The 17,646-nt window shown below is 59.9% G+C and overlaps 1 protein-coding gene across 2 annotated transcripts; it reads right to left on the bottom strand.

Annotated features, from left to right (window-relative positions):
- Positions 1-12,422: 12,422 nt before the first annotated feature.
- EMD (emerin) lies at positions 12,423-14,679 on the bottom strand. 2 transcript variants are annotated; one of them, XM_082864746.1, is made up of 6 exons: positions 14,505-14,679; positions 14,277-14,381; positions 14,044-14,121; positions 13,753-13,843; positions 13,237-13,283; positions 12,423-13,154 (listed from the first exon to the last, which is right to left on the bottom strand). In XM_082864746.1, exons 1-6 carry the CDS (start codon positions 14,584-14,586, stop codon positions 12,718-12,720), a joined length of 840 nt encoding a protein of 279 aa, XP_082720872.1. In that variant the 5' UTR covers positions 14,587-14,679; the 3' UTR covers positions 12,423-12,717. The 2 variants fall into 2 exon arrangements, with proteins under 2 accessions (XP_082720872.1, XP_082720873.1); XM_082864747.1 differs by having other exon boundaries at positions 12,748-13,154; positions 13,753-13,886.
- Between the last annotated feature and the right edge of the window lie 2,967 nt (positions 14,680-17,646).

Below are 17,646 nucleotides of genomic sequence, written 5' to 3'. Positions count from 1 at the left end.
CCAGGGATCGGAGGGCTGGAGGAACAGAGATGGTACAGGAAGAAGCTGCCCCCACCCCCGGAGCCTGGGGAAAAGGGAGGGGGTTGAGGTCATCTGAAGCCTAGAAGGCAGGATAAGGGGCCTTGAAGAACAGAGGCTGGATCTCTGAGGAGGGGCTGCGGCAGTTTCTCAGGGCAGGAGAAAGCAGCAGCATCGCTAAGAGGGGGAACGGGACAGGAGGGGCAGGAGGCGATTTCCCAGGCACCACCGATCTTCCAGGGCACTGGCTCCTTCTTCGGTGGCATCCGATCTGTGGTTCGATTCATCTGTTGAGGTTTTTATTTCAATGACTGTGGCTTTGTTTTTAATTCCTAAAGTTCTTTTTCTTCTTCAAATCGGCCTGGGCTTTTAAAATTAGTCTTACCTTTGTGATTCCTTCCTTGGTATCTTTGTTTTGTGTCTGGGAGGCTGCTGAAGATTTGGGGAGTGGAGTAGCCTTCTATCACAGTAATGCAAACGACTGGTAAATACCCATGAGAACTGCTCTGATCTCAGGAGAATCCAAAGGTAATGTCAGTCTGTGTTTCAAAGGCCGCCCCCCCCCCCCGCCCCCGATTAAGCACAAGAGTAGAAGGTGTTTCTCTTTCTCGCCCTCCTTCCTTTATGGGCTGGCCCAAGGCCAGGGCGGGGATAGTCACCAGGACTCACCTCTGATGCCTTCAGGACAAGCTGATGTGCCACACCCACCACGGCCCGGGAGCCTCCCTGCGAGGGAGCAATCCAGACGCAGCGCCTCCCCGCAAAAGGACGCCAGGCTTAGAGGCCAGTGTCCTTGATCCACACCTCGCCTCGGCCACCTGCTAGCTAGTGATTCAGAACAAGCTCCTCAACCCTTCTGTCGCGTCGGCCTCATTTGCTCATCTGGAGAATGGGGATGACATGCTCCCAACTTCCTAGGGCCACCGCGAGGGTGGAATGGACGAGTCCAGGCACGGAGCCGGCACTCGCAGCCCTCACTGAAAACTATATTATCTGGCCTCTGACAGGGATGCCCTGGGGACAGGACGTTGACAGGGCCAGTCGTCCGTCCGATGCTCCATGAGGGTGGGCGGTGTCTTCAATTTGAGCTGGCAGACCCGTCTTCCGCTGGGCCTCTGGGAGTCCCGAGGGGGAAGCCGGGGGTGAGGTGTCCCCTTCCAGGGAGCGACTGCTCTTCGGGGAGCCCAGCAGTACTACCACGATGGGGGGCGCTGGGCATCGTCTCTCTCAGCCTGCGGTTCTCTGAAGCCCCTCTGTCTGCGGCAGGGGGAGGGGAGGCAGCCCCAGCTTGTGGATGATGGGGGCAGGGGCTCCTCTCCTGCTCACTCAGACCCATGCTGGGATGGACCCACTTCTTCGTACAGCCCTGTCCTTCCTTTTCACTGTGCAGGTGACCGTTCAAGAGCGCTGCTTTCAGGCGGATTTCAGTTCTGCTCTCTCACCTTCTGCGGCCCATTAACTCTGAGCCCCTCGGAAAGCCTGCCCGCAGCTCCTCTCCCAGGCCCAGCCTCGGCCCCAGCCACCCCACTGATTCCATTTGCGGTTTCCCCCATGGATCTCCCTCGCTCCCCTGCGGGCCACCTATGCACTTAAATAATATAGCTAAACTCTTCTCCTTACACATTTCCTTGTCTTCTCCCCAAGTGGACTGGCACCCTGGAGGGCAGGGGCTGGGTGTCTGAGAGGCACTGCCCCCAGTCCCGGTCTACATAACGTGGGGTCATGTGACAAACACCACCTCCCCCAATCTGCCCCCCCCCCGCACGCAAGCGCATACACACACACACACACACACACACACACACACACACACACACACACACACAGAGTGATCAGCCGGCAGGCCGATTGCCAGCCAGGGTCAATGAGGAATTTGCTGTGGAACTCAGAAATCCCGCCCGCCCCACCCCCCCGCAGTCACAACACTCTCCTCACACGAGGGAGGAGGCCTTTGTGCCCAAGATACATAACCCAGCAATCATCAACTGAGAGTTTAATAAATTTGCTCATATAAAATTGTATAGCTTCTCGGGCTTCCCTGGTGGCGCAGTGGTTGAGAGTCCGCCTGCCGATGCAGGGGACACGGGTTCGTGACCCGGTCCGGGAAGATCCCACGTGCCGTGGAGCGGCTGGGCCCGTGAGCCATGGCCGCTGAGCCTGCGCGTCCGGAGCCTGTGCTCCGCAGCGGGAGAGGCCACAACAGTGAGAGGCCCGCGTACCGCAAAAAATAAAATGTATAGCTTCTTGACAGCCCAAACCAGCCAGCCTAGTCTTCCAAGACAAGAGACAGACTGAGGGAAAATATTTACAACACATGGAGCAAAGGACTAACAGCCCAAGTGTATGACAAGCAGGGTCTTTTGGGGAGGCAATTATGTGCTGTCCATTAAAACTGTAAATGTCCATAGGCTTTGACCTGGCAGGGCCACTTAGAGGTAATTATTCTAGGGTGACATTGACACATGTTCAGAGCAGGTAGCAAAAACAAAGAAAAAGGAGGAGAAGAAGAAGAAGAAGGGAAAAGGTAAAAGTTCATCAGTTGGGGATTTGTTATGTAAATTATAGGGCGTGTACTCTATCAAATACCGCGTGGCCAGAGAAGAAATGAGCTAGATGTTTCTGTACTGACATGGAAGAATTTCGAAGCTATATTATTGCTAGTTAAAAGAAAATCACAGTTGTATGTACAGGGTTTGTGTTTTTTAAAACTGTGTGAGTATAACTATGTTGGTGATTGCATACAAGAACATACTTAGAAGTGAGAAACAGAACTGTTAACAGTCTTGCTTAAGATAATGTTCTGTAAAAACTTTCAATTATGTGCTTTAAATATATGCGGGTTGCTAACGTGTAAAATGGTCCAGCCACTGTGGAATGCAAATTGGCAGTTTCTTCCAAGGCTAAACTTCCACCTCCTTAGAACGCAGCAGTTGCACTGTTGGGCAGGCATGCCAAAGAAATGGAAACTTCTGACCACAGGAAAACCTGTACACGAATGTTCATAGCAGATTTATTTGTAGAAGCCTAAAGTGGGAATCGGCACCATGTCCCTCAGTGGGTGAAGGCCTGAACAAACTGTGGCTGATCCAACCACGGACGACAGCTGGCAATACAAAGGAAGAACTAACTATTGATACCTGCAACCGTTCCGATGGATGGATCTCAAGAGCAGTGTGTGAGTGAAAAAAAGCCCTGGGTGGCTCGCGGGATCCTAGCTCCGGCCCGGAGCAGGGATGGAACCCCCGCCCTTGGCAGTGAGAGCGGGGACTCCTAACCACTGGACCGCCAGGGAAGTCCTTATGTAATGTCTTCAAATGACAAAATTACAGAGCTGAGAATAGAATCCGGTTGCCATGGGTTGGGAGGAGGAGGGAGGGGGCTGTGGCTACGAAAGGTCCACAGGAGGGGTCCTTGTGAGGGGACGGGCTGGATACTGATGGCAGTGGGGGTCACCTGAGCCCTACACACACACACACACACACACACACACACACACACACACACACACGGGGATAAAACCCGGAGCAGCTCTCCGCTGGCACCAATGCCCTTTCCTGGTGTGCGGTCCCACCAGCTGTGCAACAGGCTGACGCTGGGGGAACTGCGGGAGGTGCTCCGGCCTCTTGGACGTTTCTGTGTAACTTCCTGTGAACTTAATTCCTTCCGAATACAAGTTCACACCAAAAGCACACAAGCAGGGCTTAGCGTGTACACATCGGACCACTCGCGCCACTCTGCACGGACAGTCCCTGCTCTCCCGGCAGGGACACCTAGACGCCCGCAGCCGACCCGGTCGCCGGCTGAAGAAAACGCGCGGGGGGGCAGAGCTGAGAGGGGCGCGGGGGGGTATGCTTGTTTTGATTGGGCAAAGGAGGTGCCCGTCACACCAGAAGGGCCGGGTTTCCTGGGGGCGGGTCTCGTCACGAGTCGAGCTTGGTCATTGGCGGAGCCAGCTGGAAGGGGTGGGCAGGAAGGCGGTGCTCCGCGGCTTACGGTGGGCGCGCTGAGGGGAAGTGAGGAGACCCGCGTGGGGGCGGTCAGGGCGGGGCTCGACGCGCCGGGACAACGGCCCGGCCTTGTGGTCACCGCCCAGCTTCCCCGGACTCCGCCCCCCACCCCTGTGGGGCCTGGGCCTGGCCAGAGTCCCCGTTCCCCGAGTCACCGGGGGCCTTTGGCTCCGCGATCCTGAGAGCTTGCACCCTCCCGCCACCCCACCCCTTGCCTGGCCCACTGTGTTCCAGCGCCCCTGAGTGTGATTCGGACGGTTCCCTGTGAAGCACGGACCCGCCCCCTCCACACACACGTGGTATCCAGGGAGAGGTGGGCAGAGCTGCGGCCGTGCCCAGAAACTTGGTGTCGGCCAGGGGTGTCTGTCCATGCTGCTGGAGGGGGGCACGGCACGAAGTAACAAAGTCTTCCCCATGTCACTGGACACGTGTGGCCTGCTGGGAAGGAATCCTGCCCAAGCACGCCTGTTCTCCAGGACAACCTGTGGGTGCCTGCCTGCCTGCCTCTCACCTGGGAGGTCAAGGTGAGCCCCGCAGAGAGAGAAAGCTCATGGCTTCTCTAGAAGAGGGTGCGATGAGGAACCGTCCATCAGGGTGCTGGTTCTCACGCTGAGAGGCGCGTAGGCACACCTGGAGGGCGCGTTCAACCCTGGGTTGCAGGGCCCCACCCCAGAGGCTTTGATCTGGCACACCTGGGGTGGGGCCTGCGCATTTGCTAGTCCAGCAATCCTGGGTGATGCTGCTGCTGGCCAGGGACCCCACTGTGAGAAACACTGCTCTAGAGGGCTGAGACTCCTAGGTGTGTGCCCCCTGCCCCACCCCAGACTGGCTCCTCTGCAGGGTCCCCACGGGCCTGGGAAGCGCCAGGAGGATGCTGGCTCTCGCGAGATCTGGGGCTTCCCATTGAGCAGCCTTCACCCTTCCCCGCCTGAGGATGTGGTCCACAGCGCACCGCCCCCCCCCCGCCCCCCCCCCAGCCCCCCCGGCACCCGGGCAGGATCAGGTGTCAGGTTTGTACACGTGCTCAGCAGTTCCCCGACTGGGGCTGATAACATCTGGACACTTAGGAGGGAGGGGCGGAGGCCTGGGCGTGGGGATGGGAAGAACTCTCTGATGAGGCAGAGGAAAAAGACCTGACCGCCGAGCTCAGAGGTGGGAAAGGAACACGGGCCCTGAGACCAAGAGTGTGGATTTGGGGGAGCGTGGAGGCCAGAAAGGGGGTTGTCTGCCCGGGAACTGCCCTGACAGTTGTCTGGTCTGTGGGCGTGGCCAGTCCTCTCCAGCCGCCGCCGCCGCCGCCTTTCCTGCCAAACGTTCCTCACCAAGAGGGTCTCCCAGCTCCTGGGTGATGCTGCCCAGACCTGCCCAACGCCCAGCGCCACCACCCGCCGTTTTGGCCAGTCTTTGCGGTGGCTGGTCTTTGTTCGGCTCCAGGATCGCCCGCCTTCTAGTTGGAGGCGCAGAGCAAATGCAGTGCCAGTCACCAGGCACCATGTGTGCCCAGAACCAGCAGCTCTGGGACCCCAACACTCGAGCACGTTCTGGCTGTGGGATCAGATGGGGGGTAGCCTTTGGCTTGCACTTTCCGCGGTCCCCTCCTGCACCCCCTTTTCCTTGGCGTCGTTGAGCTTTCCTTGTTGACTGGTTCAAGCTCTCTATGCGTTAACGATACGAGCCCTGAGTCACGTCTTGCTACTATTTTTTTGCCCCACTTTGTCACTTGTGTCTTGACTTTGTGGTTTGCGGTTTGTGTTGGCCAGGCATACGATTTTAGTGCTTGTGGCATCAGACTTTCCAGGCTTCTCCTGATGGCTTCTGGGGCTTCTCGTCGGTTTGTTTGCTTCAGACTGACTTGGAGTGGTCTTCTCCATTTAAAATGATCGTGTATTACTTACCCATTGCTGCATAACAGATTACCCCAATCGTAGCACCTTAACACAGCCAACCGTCGTCATCTCCCGCGTGTGTGAAGGACAGGACTCAAGAAGGCTTGGCTGGGGGCTTCCGGCTTGGGGTCCATCACAGGCTGCAGTCGAGGCCTCCGCTGGGGCCACAGCCCCATGGTCTGCCTAGGGTGTGGGGATGGGCGGGGGCAGCTCTGCTTCCAAGATGGCTCGCGTGGCTGTGGCGGGGCCTCGGGCCTCCCCACCGGGCCTCTCCCTAGGGGTGCTCAGGGTGGGGCTTCGCCAGAGCCCACGACCTAGCACAGAGCAGCCCCGAGATCGAGCCTCAGTGTTTCTCTAAGAACTTCACCTCGAAGTGACACCCCCTCACCTCTGCTGTAATTTTATGGCTTACACGGGTCAACCCAGGAACAGCGGAGGAGGGGACGGTACCCGCTAGGGCGTAGCTTGTTCGCGTTCATGGCGGATGCGAAGGCTCAGAGGAGTGTCCTCGCTCCAGAATCTGTGTGCGGGACTCCTGGTCCGCACAGGCCCCTTGGGAATGCGTCCTTTGTCTGAGCGGGGGTGGCAGGTTCCAGCCCGGGACCCAGAGAAGCAGGGCCTGTGTTTGCAAGGGCACAGTGGGTTTTCACCTTTAAACGGTTGCAGACAAAACACACAAAAAGCCAGAGAAAGAGGGCCTTCCCTGGTGGTGCAGTGGTTAAGAATCCGCCTGCCCATGCAGGGAACACGGGTTCGAGCCCTGGTCCGGGAAGATCCCACGTGCCGCGCAGCAGCGAAACCCGTGCGCCACAGCTACTGAGCCCGCGAGCCTGAACTACTGAAGCCCGCGTACCTGAGTTCGTGTTCCGCAACGAGAGAAGCCACCGCGGTGAGAAGACCGCACACCGCAACTAGAGAAAGCCCGCGCGCAGCGACGAAGACCCACCACAGCCAAAAACAAATAAAATTTTAAAAACAGAAGTTAAAAAAAAAAAAAGCCAGAGGAAAGAAAGAACATGTGACAGGACCCCAGCGTGGCCCACAGAGCCAGCGGTGCGTGCCCTCTGCCCAGGAGTTTGCAGCCCTGATGGGAGTCCTGGCTAGTTGCGCTGCCGTGGCCGCGGGGGCCAGAAGCGCTTTCTCATCACAGCAGCCCATCCACTGCCAGGGCCCTGCAAGTGCGCACCCAGGCCTGGGCCCCAGTGCTCCCCGACCTCCAAGGTCCCCGCCCCCTCTCCTTCTCAGTGGGGTGGGGGCGGGGGCAGCTACCTTGCCTGAGGCTGGGGTGGCCTCTCTTGTGCCCAAAGGTGCAGGCCCTCCTCTCCCAGCTCCCCTCCCCGCCCCGCCAGCCTCCCACCGTGCAGCTGGGAAGTGGGTAGGGGCAGGGAGCAGAGAAGGGTGGGCCCCATTGTGAGGGTGCAGGCTGGCGAGCCCCTGTCCTCAGTGACCATGCCAGGTAGCCCCGGGCTGGGCTGTGACAGCTCAGCAGTGGCAGGCGCCAGCCCGGGGTGGCAGGCGAGTGTCCCTTTGGTCCCAGGAAGGAGCTTCCACTGTGGCCAAGGGAGAGGTGCCCGCCGCATCCTTCTTGCCTGGGAGTCAGACGTGACTCCTGATGACACGCTTGGTGGCTCTGAATTTGTCACGCAGGTTCTGTGGGTGGTGAGTGCCTTTCCTGTTGGCTCTCGCTGCTGGGCAACGCCGGGGCCCTTGACGACAGCTCTCCGGCCCCGTCCGAGGCCGCCATGCACTTCTTGAACCCCAGGACCGTGGGTGTCGGGAGAGCCGGGCTCTCTGTCTCCGTCCCAGGAGCAGAGGCCGAGGCCGAGGCCGTGCTTGCTGGGCCCGGCCTCGTGGCTGTGGTGGTGGCTGCCGGGGACACCCTCCGGCCGCGATGTGGGGCCGCGGGGTCCTGGGGCTCCGGGAGACGCTCGGGCCCGCTGCAGCCCCTCACTCCTGGGCCATCTGACTGTCCCCCTAAGTAGAGCCATCTTCCAGTCCCTCAGCCCTGGGCAGAAGGCACGACAAGGCGGGCCCGGCTTCCCTGCGGTCTTCCCTCTGAGGCGGCCTGCCCACGGGGGCCCAGGGCACTGCGTGGGCGCTGGTCCTCCCTTGCCCGAGGGAGCTCTTCCTAGCAGCCTGCTCTGTGGATGGGCATAATCAGGGCAGCGGCCAGGCCCTGTCCCCACCCGGCCGCCACCCACCTGCAGTGCTCATCCTTGGCCCTCACCCTCTCCGCCCGCCCGCCCGAGGACCTGGGTGCCTCCCCCCGCTGAGTACCGGCGTCAGTACCTGGCGCGTCCTCAGTAGGTGCTCTGACCCCAGGGCAGTCCCCCAGCCCCGCCCATTGTTTAGCGCTTTCCTCAGTCCTGCTCCCCTGGCTGCGGCCTCGCTGGGCTTGTGGGGACCTTCCAGACACACACACACACACACACACACACACACACTCTCCCATCACTGGCTTCATCGGGGTTCCTGGGGGGTGTGGAGGTGGCTGCCCTGGAGCACCCTGGCCCTGCGCCCTGGCGTTGGATGAGGCCGCCCGTGCTGGGGGCCTGCACGGGAATCCCAAGGGTCTCCAGACTACTGTCTCCCTTGTTGAAGTGCTGGGGCTCCCTCACTGTCGGGTGGGCGGCAGTCCCATCCTGAGGGGCCGGTACTCCCCTTTCCTCAGCCGGGTCCCTCCCATCCTCCTGGGGGAGTGGGCAGCACGGAGGGTCGGGCGCAGAGGTGTGGCCAGAGCAGGGGTGGAGGCTGGCCAGCCTCCAGGTGGGGTGTGGGTGGTCAGCTCCACCATCCCCCTGCCCTGCCCTGCCCGCAGCGGGACCTGCAGGATGGGGGGCTGCTCCCAACTGGGGTGACCAGCCACCCCGTCCCTAGACTTAGTAGGTGAGATGGGGCCAGCCTGGGGGAAGGCGTGTGGCCGGGACCTCGCCTCTGCTCCTGGCACCTGCTGGTGAGCGGGGGCTCGGGCGTGGGCGTGGGGCCTGTTGGAGCTGTCTGCCCTGGGGGGAGGGGTAGAGTCTCCAGCGATGGCCACCCTGAACCTAGGGCAACTGGCCAGCCCCCGGGGTAGTAACAGTGGCACTTTCCTGTCCTTTAGACCCTCAGGGCCTGGGGTGGTCCATCGTCGTGGATCCACAGGCTGTGCCCCCCTTGGACTGTTCTCTTGGATGGACTGTCCTCTGCAGTGTGGGGACCAGCCCAGTAGCCACCATCTCTAGCTCCAGCACAGCGTGGGGGTCAAGGTAGGGGTGGACCTAAGTCTGCCCAACACTGTCTGCTACTTACCCTGGACCTGACAAGGGGGTGGAGGTCAAGGGTGGGAGGATCCTGAGCTAGGATTCCTGGCTCCATGCCCCTGCCCCACCCACAGGGCCCTCCTTTCTGTGCTCCACTAGGGATGCGGCTCAGACCTCTGGCAGCAGCCACGCATCCAGGTCCATTGCAACCAGCTCCACTGCATCATCCAGGCTCCTCCCTGCCTGGCAGGACCACCACCACCACCATTCCCTCCCCCCTCTGCTGGCACCTACACAGCAGGGGAGTCACTGTCCCCTTAACCTTGGGCAGCTGCTGCCCCCTGCTGTGTTCCCAGCACCACTGGAGCCCTTGGTGGGGGAAGGGAGGATGGCCTAAGCCCTGGGGAATGGAAGTCCTCAGTTGCCCTGTGATGGAACTCCAGAGCCCTCGGGGGACTTTTAGGCAGCTGGGCCCCTCAGAGCCCTCGCGGGAGGTAGTCTCAGAGCCCTGGGAAGTGGGGCGAAGCCTGAAGGGGAGTGCTGGGGGCGGTCCAGAGCCCTTGGGAGCTACAACTCTTTGGGAGGGGGGCGTCTAAGAGCCCTGGGGCAGGAAGCGTGAAGCCACTCAGGAGCCTGCAGAAACCCTCCCTCTGCTGCATGGTGATCAATGGATGTGGTTGCCCTTGGGGATGATGAATGAGAACAGGGAGACTATGTCACCTGGGTGGGGACTCTTTCCTCTCTTCTCTCAGACACCACAGTGGTTGCCAAGCACACCTAGCCTCCCCCTCTTTCCTGGAACAGATCAAGGACCTGAGGCCTGGAGAGGATCATTCCACCCGGAGGCCACGCCATCTCTCTCCCCTTCCTTGGGAGGGCCCAAGCCCAGCTCCCCTTGCTCCCATGCTGTCCCCCTCCGCCCCAGCTACTCCACAGGGTATCAGCGAGTCAACCTTACCACGTCCCTAGGCTCCACTTGCCTCTCCGCCAAGACCTGGTGGGGCTCCGGCTGAACAGCAGTGCCAGGTAGTGAGAGCCTGTGGGGGAGCTGTATTCACAGGCTCGGTCCCGCTTCCCAACATACTTGATGTGGGACCCGTTGCTGAAGCAAGATGTCTCAGCATGCCGCCCTGGAGTTCTGGTGCACTGGCAACCTGACTACCTCTTCTGTACCCCCACCCCCATTCAGGCTCATTGATCTGACCATCAGGCCTTATTGTCACCAATGAGAAGGCAGCACCCCCTGCCCATGCCCACCACCCACCATGAAGCAAACAAGTCTCAGCTCTTGCACTGGGACGGCAAGGGGCAGAAGCTGGAGACCTGGGGAGTCCATGCCACAGTTGGCTGGGTGCTGGGGGAGCCAGGTGGGAGGGGCTTGCAGCAAACAAAGGAGGCTGAGCCTGTGGGAGGGGTAAGAAAATTAGAAGCAATTTTTTCATCCTTTTTTGTATATATTTTTAAATATTTTTAAAATATATATATATTTTGGCTGCGTCAGGTCTTAGTTGCGGTACAGAAGATCTTTAACTGTGATGTTCGGGCTCTTCATTGCGGCGTGCGGGTTTTTCTCTCTCTAGTTGTGGCGTGGGCTCCAGGGTGCGTGGGCTGTCTCGTTGAGGCGCATAAGCTCAGTAGCTGTGGCACGCGGGCTTAGTTGTCCCACAACATGTGGGATCTTAGTTCCCCCAGCAGGGATGGAACCCGTGTCCCCTGCGTTGAAAGGTGGATTTTTAAAAAATAAATTTATTTTTGGCTGTGTTGGCTCTTCGTTGCTGCATGTGGGCTTTCTCTAGTTGTGGCGAGTGGGGGCTACTCTTTTGTTGCAGTGCGCGGGCTTCTCATTGCAGTGGCTTCTCTTGTTGTGGAGCGTGGGCTCTAGGCTCACCGGCTCAGTAGTTGTGGCTCGCAGGCTCTAGAGTGCAGGCTCAGTAGTTGTGGTGCATGGGCTTAGTTGCTCCACGGCATATGGGATCTTCCTGGACCAGGAATCGAACCCGTGTCCCCCGCATTGGCAGGCGGATTCTTAACCACTGCGCCACCAGGGAAGTCCCAGAAGGTGTACTCTTCACCACTGGACCACCAGGGAAGTCCCATCATTCTTTTTTGTTTATTTTAAATGCACAAGAAAGTATGTATTATTATTTTTTTTGCGGTACACGGGCCTCTCACTGTTGTGGCCTCTCCCGTTGCGGAGCACACGCTCCGGACGCGCAGGCTCAGCGGCCATGGCTCACGGGCCCAGCCGCTCCGCGGCATGTGGGATCTTCCCGGACCGGGGCACGAACCCGCGTCCCCTGCATCGGCAGGCGGACTCTCAACCACTGCGCCACCAGGGAAGCCCTGTGTTATTTTTAAGAAAACACCCGCCCAAGAAAAAAAAATGGGGAGACTAGGATGCATCAAAAAGAAATGTCCAGGAGCTTCGGTAGGATGGTTCCAGTCCCAGCCCTGACCAAAGCTCACCATGCAGCCGTAGACAGCCAAGAGGCCCCGAAAGGCTCAGGAGCCCATGGTGTACATGCAGGTGAGAGGCCAGGCTCTGCCAAGTCCTGCCACCTGTAGCAAGGAGCCGGCCAGAGGTGAGAGGGACTGATGCTAGGCCCCCACACAACGAGGTAGCCCTTGTGGTGCCTCTGATTCCCGCCTGTTTACACAGAGCCAGCCTCTCCACGCTTTACTGCCCTCTACTGGCAGTGCAGAGCCAGGACGCACGGCCTCTTGTGGCAGTCTACCCTAGGTTTCCTTCTCTGAAAATTATGAAATACCCACAGCAGAAAACCTGGCAATAAGAAAGAATATAGCCAGGTGAGGAACTGGTTTACCGAAAGGTGATGGAGCATTCCAGAGTACTAAGAGCCTTCTCCTGTAGCGTTAAACAATCAGCTTTCCAGCAGAAATGGCTCACCAAGCAGATGCCTCGTTTCCTCTTCATCCCCCCACCCTTGGACACCAAGATTGGCCTCTGCTGGAAAGTTAAACACCCATAACTGACATCGTGCAAGCAGCCTCGCCTGCATTTCCAAGTGGGTTCTCCGTGTGACAGTTATTTTTATGAGTAGTTACAAGAGCTTTGGGTAACGAGTCAGGGAGTGGACCCCAAAAGCAAAGCACAAATATGTCCATGGGTAGCATGTGATCCCTACCCCAAGCGCAAAGGAAGAAAAGAAGAACCAACAACGCCAGATGGCAATTCTGGAGGCCCAAGGCCTGGAGGGCCTTAGCAGGGGGCAGCCCACCCCCTCCCCACATTAAAGGGAAGAGCCCACACGTTAAAAATAAACGGTCTTTTTATTGTCCACGAAAACAAAGTCAGGGTGTCCTTTGGTCAACTCCCCCCAATGAGGTGACAATGAACAGGAGGCATGCAATGATGACACCCATGTTCTCCTCTCCAGGAGAAGGCTCTTGCCCTCCTAGGCCCTAAGGGTCAGAGGCAAGTGGGGCCAGGAGGCTCCAGAGGAACACCTGTCCAGGCCCACCATGCTGCAGAGGCCCAGGCCTGCTGCCTCCCCGACAGGACAAGGCAGGGGAAGCAAACACTGCCCCTGTCCCAGTACCCCCAAGCTAGAACACGCAGAAAAGCCCCAACCCCCCTCCCCCAGAAAACACTGCTAAGGCAGTCAGCCAAGACTTCCAAGAGCAGCTGGCCCCAAGCCACAAGGCCAGAGCGTTAGGGCTCCGCCCGGAAGGGGTTGCTATCCTAGGCCTGCATGCAGTGGTAAACAAAAACCAGGAAGGCAGCAAAGATGAGAAACAGGAGCATCTGGCCCCAGAGCGGGACCTGGTGGTCCTGGCCCAGAGCAGCCCCAGGGGCCCGCTTTTCTGGCCGGATGGCACGGCGGGCGAGCCACGAAGGAGGAGATGAAGGCGAGGACACGGCAGAGGTGGAGGAGGAGGTGGGGTAATAGGACAGGCCCAGGGAGCTTCTGGAGACGTTGGAAACAGGGCGGTAGTGTGCGATGCTCTGGTAGGCACTGTCCCGGCCATACACGGGGCGTTCCCTGAGGCAAAGAGGGGAGCAGATAGGCCGGGAAGGCCTGTGCCCAGAATCAGCCCCAGTCCCTGGCCCTCCCTACTACTCACCTATCCTTGCCCTCCTCTTCAGAAGAGAAAAGATTGTCATCGTGAACCTATAGAAGTGAATCGGCGTAAGGATACTGGCCGGCAGGGTCAGCGTGGCCCCGTCATGCCCCTCAGCCCAACCTCCCTGCCAGCCTACTCTGAACACTGCTTCAAGGCCTGGGCCTCGCCACCCTCCAGCACCCTTCTTGGTTCCCGGCCTTATGTCCGTGGGGCCTTGCCACTTGCTAAGTGACTGTGCCAGCTGCCTACACCCTACTTTCTGCCCCAGGATTCTCAGAGAGAGCTCAAACCTAGGTCCCAGGCAAGGGTGCAGGGCACGTACCGGGCCCTCTAGTCAAGCAGTTCTGACAGCCCCCCGCAGAAAGGCCCTGACCTGGCAGGTGTCTGCTGACCCCACCTCTCCCTGCAGGCTCTCGGAGCCAGCGTTTGCACCCAGCGGCCCCCTTGGTTTATCCAAACCCCACAATCACCCCCTCAGGCTGTACCCAAGTACAGGGTGCCCAACAGCCAGCTCACCTGGTGGTGAAAGGTGTCAGCATCTGAGAGCGAAGCCGAGGGCTGGCGGAAGCCCTTGGGTGTGCCCGCAGACTCAGGCTCCCCGTAAGTCCTGGTGGCCAAGTAACTCTCCTCACAGTAGTCATAATTATAGCCTTGGGAGGGGGCAGCGGGGAAGAGGGAATCCCACTTGGGGGCCTGTGGCTCGGCTTCTCCCCTCCAGCACTACTGCGGGACGGCGGGGGTCGAGATCTCAGGTTCTCCCTGACACCGGGACGAAGGTGTCTGGGCGCCCACCCACCCCTGCCTTACCCTCGCTCTGGTAAAGTAAGGCGTCCTCTTTCTTGGGCAGGTCGTACATATCCGAGTCCACGGACGCTGAATCTAAGTCTGAATGGGGGGCCAGGGCCATTTGCCTCCGAGGTTCACCTCCCCTTTCCCCTGTGCCCCTCCCGGCCAGCGCCCCTGCCACCCCCTCGCGACCCCTTCCCCCCAAACCCTGTCCCCGAGGGCGGCCAGGCGGAGCCGTGGGGCGGGGGCCTCACCCGAGGACCGACAGGAGAAAGAGGCTGCGGACGACTCAGGCGAGAGCCTCCGCCTCCGGGTCTCATACTCGAAGATTTTCTTTTCGTAGAGCTTGCGAGTGGAACCTGGCCAGACAAGGGGCACAGGGCGGTCAGGGCGCGGGCCGCGAGACCGGGGGCGGCGCGGAGCGGGGTTGAGGAAAGGGGCGCGGGGCGAAGCGCGGGGAGGGGCCGGCCGCCGCCGCGTACCCACGACGGGCCCGTGCGGGATGTTGTACTGGCGCAGCACGGCAGCCAGCTCGGTGTCCGACAGGACCGCGTAGTCGTCCATGGCGGGCAGCGGGCGGCAGAGGCCTGGGGGTGGCCCGGGCCTGGTGACGCGGGCCGAGCTACGACCGCCTCAGAGCGCGACAGGAGCAGCGCGAGCGCCTCGGGAGCGGCTACGCCCGCGTCACGCCTGCGTCACAATCGCGTCCCACCGCGGCCCCTGCGGGCCGCGCGCGCTGTGCGGGGCGGAGCCAGGACGCGGGGAGCCCCCGGCGCAGAGCGGTCGGGCCCTGGGAATGGGCGGGGCGGGGCTGGCGAGCCCAGACGTCACAGACTGACGGGATTGGCTAGAGGCGAAAGAGGGATGTAGGGCGCGCTAGAGCCGAAGAGCCGAGGACCGGTCGGGCCGTGGGAGAGGGTGGGGCTGTGCGTCCGGGAGGGGGCGGGGCCTGCGAGCCCAGGGACGTCACACGCTGGCGAGTTTGGGCAAGACGGGAACGAGGGGCGGGGCCTGCGCGCCAGGGGGACGAGCTTAGACCCGCCGGGACCTGGGAGCGGGGCGGGGTCGGCGAGCCAAGACGTCACTCGCTGGCCTGTTCCGGCCCGAAGCGAAGAGGGGCGGGGCCTGTGGCCATGGAACCGGCAGAAACCGGCCAGGACAAGGAAGTGGGGCGGGGCCGCGCGCTGGTTGGGGCTCGCCCTCCCTGAGTCCCGTGGATTCAGCCCGGTCCCCGCAGCCCCCCTGCTGTCCACCCTCAGCTGAGCTCCAGCGCTTGGGGTTCCCCGGCCGCGCCCCAGCCGGCCGCCCCGGCAACAGCAGCAGCGGGAAGGGCCCTGATCTGAAGGGCGAGACCTTGGAGAGCGTGGGTCTGGGCCCGGACCCTAGGCCGCCCCCCCAGACCACCAGGCCCCCTGCCCCAGCCCGCCTTCCCGCTCTGCAGGGTTTGGCCTGCGCACCTGCGCCCCGCCGGTCCCCACCGCCTCCCTCCCTCCCCGCTCCACCCGGGAGGAAATGGGGCACTGGGCCAGGAGGCCACCGGCACTCCAGGAGCCAGCAGCCTTGGAAGGGACCCGAGCGTGCCGATGCGCACTGGCACAGGGCGCGGTGTGATGCGTGCAGAGACAGCGAGTGCCCGCCTCACCCACCAGCTGTCCACCTGGGGCGGGAGGGGCTTCCTCTCCTGTCGGAATGGCCCCTGAGCCCAGTGTGACCAGCAGCCAGGCAGCGGCGGGGGGCGGGGGTGGGGGCTTCCAGAGGGACCTGCTCCGGGGTTCCAGTAAGACTTGGTGGGCTCTGAGCACCTGGGTCTCGGTGGGCTTCAGGGCCGTGGTAGTGCAGAGCAGGCCCCTAGGACAGGGGGGCCAGGGGACCGAAGGGGGCAAACCACGGAAGGCTGCCAAGGCCTGCTGGGGAGCGGGGACTGTCACTAGGAGTTGGTGAGGGGCTTGGTCAGTAAAGAGCTGCCCTGTGGAATTTGGGAAGGAGATGACAGTCACGTTCTAAACAAAGGCAGCTGATGGAGTGTGGGGGAACTGAAGTGCTTCTCCCAGAACTGGGAGCCTGGGGAGGAGGTTCTCAGATGACGGCTGGTACCTGGGAGAAGACCAGGCAGGAAGGCTGGCCCAGCTGGCGAGGGTCACAGACCAGTTCTGCATGGAGGTTCGCTCATGGGGTGGAGAGAAGATAGGGCCCTGGTTTGATCACACACAAAGACCCTCAGAAAAGTTGCTGTAGGCTGGGTTTTAGAGTAAAGATGAGGCCTGCTCTGTCTCCCAAAATATGAGGGCCCCAGACATGCATGGCCGTACAAGGGGGCAGAGCCCAGGGCAGGGCAGGGTCTTGCTGCTTATCTCAGAGCAGGGAGGGAGATGGCGTTTGGGCTCTGGGCCGCTCAGAGTTGGCCTCCTGGAATTTGCAGTTTTGGCAAGATCAGATTCCCCAGTACCTCTCCAAGACTTCTGCAGTGCTGGCCCCTGTCCCAGAGGCTGTCCTCCCCATGCCACCCCTCCCCATACAGACCCAAGCTGTTTCCTTATGAGGTCAAGGAATTCTTAAGTTTGCCTTCTCCTCTAGGAACAACCCCTCCCCCGGCACCTGCCTTGGCCCTCTGCCTTTGATTTCCCTCTCCCCCAGTTGCCCCGCTATGCGGTCCCACCATGGATGGCACCAGGAGTCTGACTTGTGATGTTCCCCTGCACACAAGCCCACCTGGAGCCCAAGTCCAGCCCCATTTGCAGGCAGACCCATCCCAGACCACCAGAAACCAGGCGAGCCCTTGACCGTCAGAGCTGAGAGGCCCTCGGCACCACCCCTGTCACATAGAGGAGGAATTGGGGACCCAGAGAAGGAGGAGACTTGCGCAAGGGCCCCGAGTGCAATTCATTCATGGATGTTGCCCCAGCCAATACCTAGCCCTCGAGGTCCTAACCTGGACAGTGTGGCCCAGCGGGGTTTCTGAGTCAGCAGAGGAGCTGTTAGGGGAAATCTGGGGCCTTGAGGGGAGTCTTGCTGGGAAGAGTGGGCTTGGAAGCCACCGATTCCAAGTCAAGAACAAGAAGACAGTTTCTCCTTTGAGAATGGGGAATGGATTCTAAGCAGTATATTATATAACTTGTAATCCCAGCAACATCAAAAATTATAAGGAAAAGTAATATCAACATGAATACATTTCTCAACAGTCATGTCCAAGGAGACTATTATTTATTGAGCTATTAATGTTTTCTTTAAGATAAGAACCTTAAGGGGACTTCCCTGGTGGTGCAGTGGTTAAGACTCTGCACTCCCAATGCAGGGGGCCCGGTTTCGATCTAGATCCCACATGCATGCCACAACTAAGGAGCCTGCCTGCTGCAACTAAGACCTGGTGCAACCAAATAAATAAAGTGTTACCAAATAAATATTTTTTAAAAAAGATCAGAACCATAATACTTTGGTACAATACAAAACTTAGTTTTTCTCTTCAAGGATGTGAAACATCCTATGGGTTTTTCCTGGCAATCAAATACTTTAAAACATTGCTCAGATAGTAACAAAAGTCGTAAGATGGTGATTATTGTGAAAATTAACATGTGGAAGATTGTTACAGTCAATATACAGCAGGGAATGGTTAGCTGACCAAAAGCC

Source organism: Leucopleurus acutus (assembly GCF_964270905.1).
Source record: "Leucopleurus acutus genome assembly, chromosome: X".
In the NCBI taxonomy this organism is placed as follows: domain Eukaryota; kingdom Metazoa; phylum Chordata; class Mammalia; order Artiodactyla; family Delphinidae; genus Leucopleurus; species Leucopleurus acutus.
This window is presented reverse-complemented; position numbering and strand designations above follow the sequence as displayed.

Bases quoted from the DNA above. Each gene is read 5' to 3' on its own strand.
- EMD (XM_082864746.1), bottom strand. From the start codon at position 14,586: ATGGACGACTACGCGGTCCTGTCGGACACCGAGCTGGCTGCCGTGCTG. The intron at 14,382-14,504 runs GTACGCGGCGGC...TTGTCTGGCCAG, and splicing joins CCCGCACGGGCCCGTCGTGG to GTTCCACTCGCAAGCTCTAC. The intron at 13,284-13,752 runs GTGAGCTGGCTG...TCACTTCTATAG, and splicing joins CTGACACCTTTCACCACCAG to GTTCACGATGACAATCTTTT.